The sequence below is a fragment of the Aphis gossypii genome, chromosome X (genome assembly GCF_020184175.1).
Source record: "Aphis gossypii isolate Hap1 chromosome X, ASM2018417v2, whole genome shotgun sequence".
Taxonomy (NCBI): Eukaryota; Metazoa; Arthropoda; class Insecta; order Hemiptera; family Aphididae; genus Aphis; species Aphis gossypii.
The window spans coordinates 43,190,228-43,206,897 of record NC_065533.1 but is presented as its reverse complement, the minus strand read 5'-3'; the positions used below and the strand labels follow the sequence as shown (position 1 = coordinate 43,206,897).

The window sequence follows — 16,670 nt, the reverse complement described above, 5'->3', positions numbered from 1 at the left end:
CACATAAATATATATAATACACGAGTATACTAGTATAAACCAAACCCTATAATAACCAAGTTAATAAGTAATGGCACGATACTAATTAGAAATTTACTAATTAACCTATCTTAAGATAAATTTGTAATAAATAAATAATCATGATTGTCCTTTATCAACTGTCTAGATTGATAAATAGATCGCTAAATTTTATTTCGTTTTATTTCTGTGTTCGTTTCTGTTTTATAATACTCAAATATGAAGAGAAGAGCACTTAAATTTTTTTTAAACCCGTATCAAAAAACCATTTACTGATGCGCTTTTAAATCAACATGAAAGTTAAGAACATAGGATTAACGATTAACCAATGGTAATCAATAATTATTATTACATAATGGAAATAATAGCAACCATCTATAAACAAAAATTTTAATCGTAAAACTCAATTTTTAAAATCGGTCTTCGTGTCCGAACCGGAATTTCATTGACAACCGTTCTTTGCTGCTGTTGGCAAAATAATTCCGAATAGTTTACACCTATTGGTTCCAGCGCGGTCTTTAATTGTGCGTTGTGTTTCTCGAGCAAGCAGTTTCCTGAAAATAAAAGTACATGGCAATTTTTTCAAATAAAATGTAAAATTAAAAATATTTATATTGACAGGTTGTTCTACAATATAGTTGCATTGCTGATAGTATGGCCTTACCATTTTGGGTAGCGAATACAGTTGGAAATCTTCAATCAGTGCTTGTCTTCGTGGAAGAAATAGAACAAAAGGTATGAATGGCGTGAGTGGAAAATTATTGTCAACAGATAATTCCATTTCTCAAAAGTCTCTGCATGAGGCTAAAATCCAATCTATCGTTAAGTCTATTTTTCCATGACAAATAACTATTTATAATAAATACAATTCAAAATTTAAATATATTTTTTTATGCTTAATTTTAAGTTAATCTAAATTATATTGAGTAGGGTTAGGTAAAATATATACATTAAATACATTAACATATGACATGATTTAAAATAAAGATACTCATTAATTTTTATATACTTCATTTTGTTTTATTTTAAAATTACAAATTGATACATGGTAGGTATGTAATATATATATATATGATATTTACGTTTAATTAGATATTATTATGTAACATAGTTTGGTACATGTCCTTATTGTGTGTACTGAATTTTAAGTTTAACAAGGTTTTTTTGTTGATTTTGATATAAATGAATATTTTAAAAGTGCCTATATGTATTTAAAAATGTTACATTTTATTTCTTGATGCCAAGTAAGGAAAAGAACATAAAAACATCGTATTGTAATATTTTTCAAAATAATATTACGAAAACGATTTGAAAAATATTTTTTACAAAATGATTTCTTACAATATTTTTTTTTTCAAAACAAAAAAAAAACCTTCAAAATGTGATCAAATAATTTATTATTCTTCATTTCTCAAACATTTTGCTTTTCGAATAATAAATATTTTAATAATTTTGAAAGTTACACATATTATTTCCTAACATGTCTGCAATAATTGAGGATCCAGAAGTCATTTAAGGAAGGGAATGAATTTTTAAGAATTAAATTACTTTTTTTTATTTAACCTATATTGGAGGCTAATTATTTGTATTATTTCACCTGTATAACTATATAAATCTGAAATTAATTAACCAAATAGAAAATAAATAAAAATTATTTTTACTATTTATTAAATTATATAGGTAATTATAACTATAATTATAAATTGAAATTTTATTTTTTCGTGTATTTCTCTCTCTATATAACTAAATTTTAGAAATAGTATGTTTTGGTTTATTACCCACATTTATTTATTTTTATTACTATTTTAATTTTTTTTTTTTTTTTAACTAACAATTTAATTCAGTAACAATTTAAAAAATAATAAATATTGTTTGTATTCTCAAAAATGGTAACCGTAGTTCGATTCAAGAGTAAAAAGAGTACAATAAATTATATTTTTCAGAGTTAACACAAACAACAAATATTCATCCAGTAAATAGTTGTTTAGCATATCCTAACAGGAAATAGTGGTGTTTTTTGAATGAGTGATAAATTCATCATTATTTATACTGGATTTAATTGCTAAACTTCTTTTTTCGGAAAAAAATTCGTTTTAAATATATAAAATAATGTTTATTTTTAAGAAATATATGGTACAACTTACGCTAAACCATACAAACAGTCGATGACTAAAACTGTGGATGGAATCATTGAATCCGAAATTCCAAACCCTTCAAACTACATTTTAAAACCGTTTAATAATTTAAAATGTCACAAACAGTGTTACCGTTGCGATTGAATAGGTACGTTTTTTCAATTTCTCTGATGACGATGAACGTATGTAGCGAGGGTGGACGCGTTCACCAATCGTTTGTGATTTGTCTTATCACGTACGAATAATATACATTTTATTTTGTCTTACGCCATTTTCTGTATATGTATATATTATGACGTGCACGCACAAATTTCGTTATAGCGTTGTCGTCTTCGTTTTGCGCGATTCCACGACTCAGACTGAACGCTGTTATATTAGTCTACTGAATTATATTTTACGTCAGCTAATGATTGAGGATTGCTCTGCGGAATATATTTGACCCATTAAACATTACCAAAACCCCAAGACTAAATTTTAAACTGAAACTTGTTATTGGAATTTTCAGCCAATACTACCACCTTACCATAAAAAAATATGAATGGGTCCATGCTACAAATAAAAAACATTAAAAAAAATAATCTACATATTTTCATTAAATTTAACCCAGCTAATAATTTATTTATAGATATTAATTATCAAAAACAAAACTAAAAAAAAATGTATACATTAAAATAAATATCTCAAACGATATAATAAAAGAAAAGAAAATATTATATATAGACAATGATGATATAAATATTTGGAGAAAATTTCAAGCTTTTACAATTATTTGATTTTATTTTGAATTACAAGAAAACAAAAAAAAAATCAAATTCGTGTCATTTCGTTTTGAGAAAAATTTCTCATTCTTCTTTATCTTTATTTAAAAAAAAAACCCAATGTACTAATAATAGCTGATTCAAAGATTTAATTTTCAACCAGAAACTACTCCCTAAAATTAAAAATGGATAGACACTTATTTACTATAATGTTTTTGCAAAAAAAAAATAACTATATTACATAAATCATTGTAAAATCGATAAATACATGGTTCACTTAGAATTTTAGAACTTTTTTTTAGAATTAAATGTAATCTTAATTTTAACATCAGTATTTTAGCAATCAATCTTATTAATTAAGGAAAACAATAAAAATACTGAACTGATAAAGTATATTTTCAAAAACAACTTAAAGTAACAAAGAAATTATTATTTTTAATAAATAATTAAAAAAATAAATTTCCAAGTAGCTATCTAATAATTATTAATAAATAAATATCATATTTCTAATGAATATTTTGATAAATTCATTAATCAAAACACAGTCTTTTCTTCCCAAACAAATATTGTAATTTCAAAAATTAAGCTTTGGAAAAAAAAAACAAATTGCGTGTACTCGTAAGCTATATTTCTTTAAAGTTGAATAATAACATGAGAATAAATTTGAAACAAAAGTTATTTGTACAAGTAAAATGTGTCACAAACTTAGAAAGTATATACTTATACATTTTTCTTTTTTCTTTACAAATGACAGTTTAATTATACACAAAATAACTGCCCCAGAATAAACTTATTTGATTCTAAATACGTTTATCCAAAAAGCATTTTTTAGGTGTATATAATTAATGTATAGACAACAAAAATATTCACAGTATTATATATATATAATATTTTAATTCTTTGTCATAAAATGCAAATATATTTTACCATGAAATGCATTATAGTTTATTTATTTATAATAAATCTAATTCAAAAATTAATAAAATTATGATTCATAAATGCATAGATATTAATTATACATTATAACAGATAAACATTTAAATTGTAAAATAAAAGTGAAACAAAGCATTTAAAAAATATCATAAAAAAATATATTTAATGCTGTATTAGTATGTTAAAAGTATTTTAAAGCTTTTACGAAACTATATAACTCACTTTAAACTTAAAATATCAATAAAAGCTTATCATATGGCAAATGCCAAATAATAATATTACCTTTAAGTTTGATAATTATAGGTAAATTGACTCTAATATTAAAGTTAACAGCATAAAATTAATTCTGTTGAATGAAAATGTACTATATTTTACGCTCTTTAGAACGAGACAGCGTATATGGTATAACGTTCTCTTAATAGCATTCATTCTCCAATCACTTTTTCATAGTTAGTAAAAGATGACATTTTCAAATATTATTTTTTTACTGTTTTTTCCTTATTTTATTTTATTTTTTTATTTTTTAAATATAATAATTATTGAAATATTAAATTACAATTGAATTAAAATATATCTATACTGTATATTTTAAATATGATGGTTTATTTAAAAATGAATATTTACTTATTTTTGGTGTACCTATTTTTTAAAGAATTTCTGTAGTGTTTTTTGATCGTTAAAAATAACTTCAAATATCTGGAATAATTAAATAATAATTATTATTTTAGATGGAATTATTATAAAAAGTTCTGTGTTTGCGTGTTATCTATGCTGTCTGCTAAGTATGTCTTTTATACTATTTAAATAAACATAAATAATTAAAATAAGTATTATAAATACATACATACAACATTATTATACATAGTATATTGTATCAAATATTATAATCTTCAGATGTAACACACTATTATTAAACTAACTTTTACCTATTTTTATAACAAGTTGTATTTCATATTATTATAATATAATAGATGGATAAATAAATATTATTACTATAAATATAAGAAAAAAGTTTTCTGATAACTCCTAGTGCTAAAATATTTTACTTATATATTTATGTTTTATTTCAATTTTAAGAAATGTTATTATGTTTTTTCTGATACATTTTATTACGTACTTTTAAGATTTTACCCTTAAAGTCTACGTAAATCCTAGCTATATATCCTTATAATAATATAAGGCTATTATTATCTTCATATATTATTTTATCAATCTCATTTAACAACTACCTTTATTATCTGCATCTGATTTTTCTTTGTGTTTATTATCAACACTAAATAAAATCTAAATAACTGCACTTATTTTGGCGAACAGTTAAATAGTATTTTTACGATATTTTTTTTAAAGTGTTTTTTTGATGTTGACGGACTTCTTGAATGTTTTTAATACTTCTACGGTGTATAAGACGTATTTGGTTTAGTTTTAAAATTTTAATCAGAATATGTTTTGTTATTCAGGTGGATGACTTTCTTTTTTAATAACAATTTATAATGAGGTTTTTTTATGGACGGTTCTTTGGTCTTCATATTATCAAACAAGTATTTCATAGTTATATTCCTCATCTAGAGTGTTTTTACAACTTTTCATTTTTGGGTATTTTAGATATGATTATTAATAATGGTCTTGTTCTTGTTTTGTTTATTATAACTCGTTGTAACTGATTTACCACACTACTGATTTTTTTTATCATAAATACATTTATTGTTTTTAAAGTGTGATTTAAATATTTCCAAATCAAAATGCGTTTATTGGGTAAGTAAAATTTATATTTATTCAATACCACTACACCAATCTTGTCAAACTATGTTATTTGAATATCTATATCCCTAATAAATTTATACAATTTTAAAATTATAAACGTTGGTGTTGATAATTATAATGTTTAGTAACAATAACAATTCGACAAACAATTTTGAAATATTTTGTAGAAAAGTAAACATTTCATTTAATTATTCTTATTCAAATATATATTAAATGCTAAATAAAAAAAAACACAATTTAAACTTAACTTATAATATTGTTAGAGTTCTGAACTCAAGAAACAAAAAACAATAGAAAAATAAATAACTGTGTAGTGATAAAAATAAAAATAAAAACAAGTTCTCCACTTGTAACAATGCATATATATATTATGTATGTGTGTTGGGTGTTTTCTACAATGCTCGGTGTTATATAAAATTGTCTTTGTATATTGGGCAATATAGATAATACAATATTTAATTGTAACGTTTTTAGTCAAAATGGCTAGATTTAGCACTAATTATTTTTTGTGGATTTGGATTAGTTATTGCCTAGTGTGTTTATTTGTTTGTTCTTATCGGTTAGGTTAGGTCAATTAACCTAGCCTATTTAACATTTAGGATAAGTATATAAATTAAAATTGAGAAGTTAATATTGGTTGATGTACAGTTACTTCTTAGCTATCATAGTTTCTGATAAGAATATCCTTCTTTTCACGGAGAAACGTATATTTATAAGTAGTTTCTTATTGATTAATTGCAAAGATTTTATCATGTGTGGATACGTCTGTATAAATTTGCTTGAAATTAAAATAAGAAATGAGATTTTTTAATTCGTTTCATATATGTTGTATTTGATTTCTTTAATATTGAGTTAAACTTCTCCTTTTTTCGTAAAACTTCACTCCACATTTGTTAATAATAACTACTCATTGTTCAAAATGTCACGTTATATATTTTTTTAACTAGTGATCATAATTGACGTAGCTTCAAGGGTACTGAATAGCTTGATTCGTAGGTTAGGAATTTTCCAAGTTACTTTCACAAAACGTTAGAGTGTAAAGAGCTTTCAAGTTTAAAATCAGTAAAAGATTATTAAAATAATTAAAATATTTTGGTAAATTGTTGAATATGTAAGGTTGTTATCATTATTCTATTTTTATCATATTTGTTTTAGAATTTAAATATAATAAAGCTAGGGTAATGTACAATTTTTTTTCTTATTATATAAATAAAGAAACATTTTTATACTTTTTCATCACTAAATCCAAAAATAAAACCAACAATGACTGAAGGGATAAAAAATAAATAAAAATATCACAAAAACTTTTATGGGTTCAAAAGAAATATCTATGTCAAATGTCAAGTAAATCGGTTCAATGGTTCACGAGTTCATGCGTTACAACTAAAAGCGACATTAAATTTTATTTATTTTCATTATAAGAATATAACTAAAATGTATGACATAGACACTTATGGATGGATAACATTTTTTTATTTGAAGCTTTTTCATACAATACTCAAGTTTTCTTTTAGTAACTGAAGCATAATATAAATTACGTTACTAACCTAACTATTGCAACCTCTAAAAATCAGAATCATAGACGAATTACCGCTTAAATACATCCCAATTTAGTGTCTCAAGCAACAGAGAAAAATTTATATTTGTTAACTAATTTTAATTTTATATTACCTACCTTGAGTTATTAAGAAAAAAAACAATGGAATAACAACTTAAAAAATGATATTTTTTACAATTATAATAAAACGTCATTTACAATCTCTAAAATCCATTCACAATGGAATAATAAAACACGAAAGAGTAAAAAAAAAAAAGAAAAATCATTTTATCATATTATACGATAGTAAACAAATAATTTAACATATTATACAAGCAAATTTATAAATCACGACATTTGTTATTATAATACTTAATACACATTATATATTAAAAAGCTGCTATCTAGAATTTTTAGATTTGTATGGCATATTTATACTGTATTCGAGTTTGAACAAGCAAATACTTCAAAAACATAACTTAACTCTAATAATACTATCAGGATTTTGGTTAACCAAAGAAACGGATTTACAATATCAAATAGTATTTTATATGTTCAAAAGGAATGTTTCAATCGAATATCATGTAAATAAGTTCAGTGGTTACGAGACCATGCGTGACAATTGAAAGCATCGCTTATTAAGGGTAAAAAAAATAAAAATAAAATAATTTAATTTATTCTTGTAACGAAATTGTATTTACACGTTTAAAAATTTAAATTATTATCAAAACTAATATTAATAATAATAATTAAAAAAATAAAATGATGCGATCGTAAAAAAAAATATATATATGTCACGATTTTAATTATGATTGTCATTTTTTATATAATAATTTAAACCGATTTTTGTTGCATTACCCGTATAAAAAACTAATTATTTTTTTTTTTAATATTATTATTTTTGAAAAAAACTATTAAGATTGGAATAAAAAAAAAAAAATCTCTTTTTATTATTTCACAAGTGAATATTGATTTATTCGCTTTAAGAATTGTAAAAACAAAAATGTCTGATGAGAATTATAGATACTTGTAAAATTAACTATTATTTTAATATGTATTTTATAACAGTAGTATATGATCAGTAGGTATAAATACATTATATTTCATGGTTAGCAACTTACATGATGTGCATTATACAATCCGGTTCTTTTAGGCAAATTTTAGGTCACTAATGTATGTAACTCGAGTGTTTTATTCTAGAACCTTAATTTGTTTTATATCGTTCTCTTGGTAACATTGTGTTTGTGTGGTAATTGTAAAATAAATATCCTAACAACAAAATTTCGGTACAACTGAATTTGATATATTCATCAATTAAAGGTAGGTACATTAAATAATTATTCTATAAAAGATTCAATGCATCATCTATGATAAATATATTACTCATGTTTTTTTTTTTTTTTTGTAGAATTTAATTAAATAAAAACGAAAATTGTACTAATTTATCTATCATTTCCTAACCTCTATGTGGCATTTAGAAAAAAAAGGATTAGAGTGAGATATTTTTAATATTAATATTGATTTCAATAAACGATAACATTGGCTGGGATAATCTACATTTTCATTCAATGTATTACCGGCATTGGCATATATTTTAAAATGTGTATAATGTGTATGTGAGAAAGTGCACATACTTTAAATATTCAGAAAAAGTATTGAGTAAAAAAAAAAATTCTATTTGAGTAATTTAAAGTATATATTGTATTGTTACTATAATATAATATAATGATATTTTAGTTGATTAACTTTTATTTGTTGCATACCTAAATGTATCGGTGCATTATCGGTTAGTAGGTACTTCTATGTCTACACACCAATAGTTTTCAAGACTTTTTAACCTAAAAAGGATAAATTTAGAATGAAATGATCTATAAAAACCACCATTAAAGTTTCTTATTGAACCATTTCTCTTACTTAAAATCATGTTTTTAGTATACACATAAAATCATTTATCATTTAATATCAGTATCCTTTCATGCAGAATCTACGTTGAGGTATAGATAGTTAATATTTTAGTAGTATTGATTATTTGTATTTGCATGCTTCAGGTCTGTGTTATATTAAAAGGAATTTTTTTTTTTTTTAATATTTGATTTGTATAATATATGTATTATTAATATGATTAATCATATTTCAAATTGCACATTGTTGATAGAACATTAAATGAGGTTTTCTATGGCGTGTGTGTGTATTTAATATAGACACATAATATACAGTGGTTCGATGCATGCACTTCATAAATATAGGTAAATAATAAAATCAATAGATAATTTATTATACAAGAATATTTTATGTCTGGATACGTTAATTCTATCAAAAACCCGTTATGAATATATTTAAAAAAAAAAAACAATTTGTGGCCCTGGAGTAAACAGAGTAAACGTATATTGCGCTCAACGTAGTTTTAATGGTGGTGGAGGACGAAGGAGAAGTTTACTTTGAATTTTTAAGTAAGTAGTATTATAGTTTAGATATAACTGGTAGGTAATAATATTATATCATACTTAAGATTGTTATGCCATCCCAACATTAATTTTGAATGCGCTGAAGTCCGATTAGAATAGGTACTAGTTGAAGATCCGTGATTTATTTTACACCTATTCACAACTCAATAATTTGTCTTTGACCTTAACAAAATTATAATACATTATATTAATATTACAATGTGATGTAAAAAGTAAAAGTATTTAAAAAATGTATTTTATTTTTTTCAGTTATAGCATTATGTTTATTATTTTACATTTTAGATAATAATACCTACGAAAAAAAATAATATAATTCAAGTACCTAGGTAATAGTTTTAAAATATATAATATTATATAGCTGCAAATTATAAGTTATAACATAAATACTCATAACCTCACAAAATTACCATTTAATAATACTGAATTATGAATAAAATTTATAATTTACTGCTTAGTAATAACATCATTTCAATTTGAGATTACTAATCAATAAATATTAATCAGAAATTTCGTATTTAAACTATAAACAAAAGTATATTGCATATTATTGTTTAAGTTAACATGTAAAATTGTCATATTATAAATGCTCAATTGAGACAATACAGTACTTTAATTGTAATAAATTATAGTAATCATTTATATAACATTATCAGCAGTCAAATACATATCAACAATTTTTATTAGAATAATGGTACATAATTAAAACTATTGTATATATATATTAAAAACGGTTAACGTACTATTTGTAAAATAAAATATTGTGACGATCAATTAATAGTTAACGAACTGATAATAAGTCAATAGTAATTTGTTTTATTTATAATATACATTATTACTATGCACAAGGTTTATGGCAAATGTTTTGAATATAGTAACATAATTTATCGATTTATAATTATTTCACTTTTTTCTTCAATTAAACGACAAATACTAATTTTTTAATATACTACGTACCTATGTTTAATAATTAATTTATTATATTAAACCGTAGGTATAATTTGAAATCCAATTTTATATTATACATTATTATGCAGTTTTTTTTAATTAAAAATATTGATTGAGTTTTGTTATTTAGAAATCAGTACATGTTTAAAATAAATTAATATAATATTATGAATATCCATCGTTTTAAATTTTAAGTATTATCAAAATTTTGATGAAAACTTAAATTCCATGTATATTTTATATAGGTACACTTGTAAAATAAATAAACTTTATAATAGTTATTTAAATATATATATATACATACATGTATGTTATGTCTTTCAAATTATTATTATTATTTTTTCAACTATAAAAGTTTATAAAGTATAAATTTAAATATTGAATTAATATTTGTCATCACAACTTTTATGACTATACTATACTTAGGTTATTATTAAAAGATAAGTAAATGGTAATCAATTTCATATTAAATTGTGTCATTTATTTAAAAGTAATAAAACTTTTTTAATTTTATAAATAATATTATACTCAATTACTTTTTTAGAACAAAAATATAATAATGCTTAAAAAAAATTAAAAATTATCTAAAAACACATCGTTGTACAAAAAAAAAAAATGGATTTCTATCGCATCAACTAAATTATGTCTGATAAAAATAAATAATTAATAGGAATTCAACATCGATACCTACCTAATAATCATTTATAAGGTCGTATACTTACTTAATATCTTCTAAAAACATGATGCAAGGATATTTTCTAACACTGTAACAATAGTACTGTTAGTAATATATTATATATTAATACTTCATTTAATCTATGATATTTTATGAAATTGTATGTTTTTACATAGACATATATCATATCATGGAACATAAAATATTCATTAGTTTGGAGACATTTTTTTACACGATAATAAAACAATAATAACATTGTACGAAATCATACATAATTCATTATTAACATGAAAACTATTTGGCGTGTTTTGTTTTGAAACTTCAGTATTTTTTTTTTTTTTTTTTTTTTGTTATTATTATTTGTAGTTTTCGCCATACTTTATTCCGCACGAGGTATAATCGTTTTTCTAACAACATTGGCAAACCGTTAGTGGATAATTTATGCTTTGCGTGTATAATAGTAAACTTACATCATACGTTGAAAATCGCAATATCGAATGGAGAACCGCAGAACGGTAGACGTATAGGTATATGTTGCACGGAAATAACTTCCGCATCACCTTGTAGCACATTATTTTAATGTGTCAACTCCTAATTAAATCACATGAAAAAAAAATAATAATTCGTCAAAAAAAAAAATATAATAATATGTTCAGTCACACGTCATATTATTATCGTTAGGTACCATGTCTATTGTCATTCATGACCAATCGTATATTATTTACAATAATAATTGTACGCGTGTTCGCCTGAACAATGTTTTCGTTCCCTAACGTGGTCACTTTGGTATTTTTTGATGGGCCCACCACCCACCTGAAAAATACTACCTATGCGTTTTGTTTAGGTCTCAACAAGCGTCGACTGTCGGGACGTAACCAGTTTTCTATTGCCACATGATTAGACTGTAGGCTGTGTAGCGTGAAGGAACACGCGTCAGTACGGTATGAACACCATACTGTCGTGACACGTATTCTAATCAATTTCTGATGTAACTAACGTTATAATATTGAATATTTCAATATAAATCAATCGATATTTCAATAAATCCCGTCAAAATCGAGTAATCGTCACGATGAGTAAACCACGTGAGTATTTCATTTTTATTTTCATTTTGACGCTTCAACTTTTACGTAAACTGAAATCGGCCGAACTTTGAAAGTAGGTATACCTATATATTATCGGGTTTTGAACAGAGTAGAATATCGGAAATTTCGGTACCTAAGTACTGTCCGATTTTGATGGGCAATGTTTACAAAATGGTACATTTTCTTGACTAAATAATATTGTAACTGTCTGGTAAATATAAATATTACAGTGGTTGCTTGCCTTATTTTGATTTAGTATAATAATTGTATGCAATAATTATTAAATACAACTTTTATTTTTTGTATGATATTATTTATTTATTTTAATTTTTATAGTTAATCTTATATTGTACAATATGATCACAAATATAATAAGCAAAACTTCAAAGTTAAACCAATATAATATCGATAGTTTAGTTCATATATACTAAATATATTTCAATAAGTAGATACCCATATCAATTTTGTAAAATAGTAATGAAATATAATGAACATCAATTTATGTATGAATTTAAAATGTTGAAATACAGACCTAATGCAGTAACAATAGCTTCGTAATATTTTAATACTATAGTTCTTGACTATAAATTTAAAATAACACGTAATAAAAGCCGGTCAATGCATACTAAATCGCAAAGAAATATTACAAGTATAAATATATATTACAATATTGATAATAATCAAATGGCAATTGGTTTTTTTTATTTAATTTAAAACTTTACAAACTACGTTACAATTTCTGATTTGCTTCATGTTCAGTATAAATTTAACATTTAATATACCCTGAAAAAATAGTATTTTCATAAGATTTCCAAAAATATCAAAGGTTAAAAAAAAATCGCAGTACTTTTCTAAATAAATGAAAAAAAAAAAAAAACAAAAAGAAAAATAAACGGGAATTTTAACGCTTAACCAGTTTTTAACAAACTATTTTGATTTCTTTATTTTTTTATAATTCAAAAACGAATAACCGTAAAAATTTGAATTTTCACTAAGTATTTATACTACATTTGTATACTTGGTATGTTTTTATGGTACTACTAGTACTTATTAATATTTTTGAGCTATTAATTGACAGTTGACATTTTTAATTTTAAATACATTTTGATAAGAAACATATTTGCCATAAAATGTCATTAAAATTGAATACAACATACATGCACTTCATTTGTAAAATAAATATTGAAAATACGTAGTCACTACTTATTTTTATATGAATTTGATATTACAATGTTTGAGAAATCACGAAATTTGATAACTATGTTCCGTGTCACGAGAGAACATGTATTAAGTCGCTCATCTAAATAACATACAAAGCATACGACTCCCTCACCATGCTGCGATCGCTTTGTATGCAAATGCTCAATGAAAGACGAGTCGATCGATCTGAATTCTCTCGTGGAGTGAAGTGTATTTTCAGTATTTTATGAAACATTTATAAAATCTTCAATTTGAATTTTGTATTCAATTTTCTTCCTAAGTAGTTCGTAATAAGACTATAATAAAATTATAACATTATTTTTTATGAACATTTGAAGATTAATAATTTCGGACAAAATTGCATGTTAAAACGATAAAGAACGATGTTCATTATTTTTTTACAATTTAGAAACATTATTCAATGGACTTAGCGTATACGTATCATTACACATTTAACTTTACATAATGGTATTTTCAAAATATAAAAATTAATTTTAGGTATTATATATTTATACCGTGGAGTTATTCACACTGTATGTCTAAAAATGGTATATTGACTTATAAAATAATAATAATAATACTATATTGTGTCAATTATATTTATTATTATTAAATAATATTGATAATATAATAAATGCTATGTTTTTTTTTAGAAAAACTAAATCAACCTACCGTAATACTAACAGTATATTATATTAATAGCAATATCAAAAAGAGGTTTCGATCTTAATAATAACTAGTAGCAGGAATAGGTCTCCGCTCAGAATGAGATTTATTATGTTTTATACAATGATTTATACAATGATATATTATTATTCATTAGATAGAGCGGTACACACTTTTTTATGTAACAATAATTCAATAAATCAATAATTCAAAAACACGTGTTTGTTGATGTTTTTTATATTTAATATATCTATTAAATTAATAATTATTATAATTTAGTTGAAATTATTGGAGTAAGTACTTACTTATGTATTTTTTTCTGTATTAATTGCAAATGTTTGATTTATTTTAACATCGTAATATTAATGTAATCTAAACAATACATTTATACCTGTAGTTTATTCAAATATAGGTTCCTAAGGGCAATCAATATTCATTGACTATTTTAATATATTAGAATTGCTAATTTACATGAATAAGTCAACGATAAGAAACATATACCCAACTGATAAAACGATTTTAGATTGTATATCAAGAAAATATTATTTGCTTGAATCTTAAGAAAATTTAAATTATATTTTATTTCTTAATTTTAAATATTAAAACTTAACACATTATTTAAAAAAAATGTATAGGTAAATATGTACCAAAAATAAAGGAATATTAATACAAATTTAAAATTCTAAAAGCAATAACAATCAAACAAACTAATTGTTGTGAATGTGTAATGAAGAGATGTCTTTTAAATTTGATCTCTTAAATCTGATATGTCCGTATTGTAAATTTCAATGGTAATAATTATATATTAAGTGTACTTTAAACCCTCTTATAAATAAGTATAGATCATTAATTGAAAAACAAAAGTTAATATGTTTACTACGTATTATTATATCATAATTTATTGTTGTATACGAGTATAATGTAAGCAAAACCTTATCAGCTAATGGTTCAAATGCTAGGATTATTCTATTAAAGAAAAAAATGACAAAATTTTTATTTTTATAAGAGTTTTTTATGTTATAATAGAATAAATAAATAAATGAAAAATAATTTAACCAAGTTTCTTTAAGATTTTACAATAAAATATTATGAACAGTTAGAGTTGGGTGGTGATTTTATTAGAACTGTTTCCAAGTACCTAACGAAAATGCATTGGAAATCGCATTTGAAAAATTTCCTATAATACAACGAGTTCCAGTTTAAAGTTACAATTCAATAAATAAAAATAATTTAAATAATTAAAAAAAAAATAATAATATATTTATAATGTGATTATTGGGCATGCGCAAAAACAAATATAAAATATAATATGTATGTTATTTTTAATTTTTCACAGTATAGTTTTCCATGACTGTGAAATATTAGCTAGTGCCGTAAATTATGATAAAAGTAAAATACTTTAATTATTTACCAAATTATCGTTTCTTTAAATACACAGAGTAGCGTTTTCAATAATTAGCTCGTGTAGACCTACTTACCTATAAGTACAATGATTATTATTGTCTATTGAAAAAAAATAATAATATTAATTAGTATTTAGTACTATTTTTGAATAATGAATAGAAATAAATTAATAATATTTTATTATATTAAATAATGTAAGACTAACCTAATATAGTGTTAAATAATAAAGTAGTTACAGTGAAATAGATAATAGAGTAGGAAATAAATAATACAATAGATAGTTATAGGCTTAATTAATATTGTTAAGTGCATATTGACTATTTTTTTTCTAACAAAAAGTAACATAGTTTACTTTTTAGATTGAAAACTAAAGTAATTTTGTTACTTAAATCTATAAGAAACGAATATAATAACATAATTGCTTATTAGAAGTAACTTACCCAACACTAATACTAGATGTAAATTTATACTTTTTTAGTAATTTTGAATAAAATCATTAAAATTTACAGTAATCATCGGTACTTCTTTTTTTTTTCGGTAGACATTTCCAATACAATTTATTTTATGGATTAGGTAGGTAGATAACTAAATAATTATAACTTAAATCATTACAATAATTAAATATGTTTACATACATAATAATGGTGAAACATAATATTAATGAAATCATAGTAAAATATGTGATTTAAATATATTTTTATAAATCGAAGAAAAATTAAAATATTAAAATTATTACAATATTTTAAAATGTTTTAACACACTTGGAATTTTATTTTTAGCATAGCTTGATTTAACGTACCGTTAAAAAAGGGATTGTAGTGTCCCGTTTTTGAACTTTGTGTGCCGACAAACTTCAAACGGGGGTTAGGTCTTTGTCCTCTGCTGTTTCTCTGAAACAGTCTCGTTTTAATCCAATAGTGTCCATGCTATTATATATGAGTTAAAATAAAAAAAAAAAAAAAAAAAAAACGTTTACACAAAACGAATACAAAAAAAAAAAAATTACCGTTAAATATTGAATAATTGCAACCAGAGTTGATAATTTTAAACAACAGGTTTTGCATAACAATGTTCCGACGAACAATAT

The 16,670-nt window shown here is 23.0% G+C and overlaps 1 protein-coding gene and 1 long non-coding RNA gene across 6 annotated transcripts in view; one reads left to right on the top strand and one right to left on the bottom strand.

The window, feature by feature from the left end:
* Window positions 1-394: 394 nt before the first annotated feature.
* Window positions 395-8,362, bottom strand: LOC126552084 (uncharacterized). Of its 3 annotated transcripts, XR_007605936.1 has the most exons (4): window positions 8,264-8,362; window positions 4,484-4,540; window positions 683-822; window positions 395-572 (listed from the first exon to the last, which is right to left on the bottom strand). It is a non-coding gene; the product is annotated as an uncharacterized LOC126552084 (long non-coding RNA). The 3 variants fall into 3 exon arrangements; XR_007605937.1 differs by lacking the exons at window positions 4,484-4,540; window positions 8,264-8,362 and adding an exon at window positions 2,163-2,280 and having other exon boundaries at window positions 683-867; XR_007605938.1 differs by lacking the exons at window positions 395-572; window positions 683-822 and adding an exon at window positions 2,478-2,575 and having other exon boundaries at window positions 4,469-4,540.
* LOC126552083 (lysophosphatidylserine lipase ABHD12-like) overlaps window positions 8,360-16,670 on the top strand; it is a 23,439-nt gene continuing 15,128 nt past the window's right edge. Inside the window, exon 1 of one of the 3 annotated variants that reach the window (XM_050206567.1) lies at window positions 8,360-8,462. Coding sequence is in view for 2 of the 3 variants with exons in the window: in XM_050206565.1 (XP_050062522.1) it covers window positions 9,550-9,592 (43 nt within the window). In the remaining variant the exon portion in view is untranslated. Of the gene's footprint in view, window positions 8,463-9,534; window positions 9,593-12,098; window positions 12,314-16,670 lie in introns of those variants that run through there. The other 2 variants (XM_050206565.1, XM_050206566.1) reach the window with 2 other exon arrangements.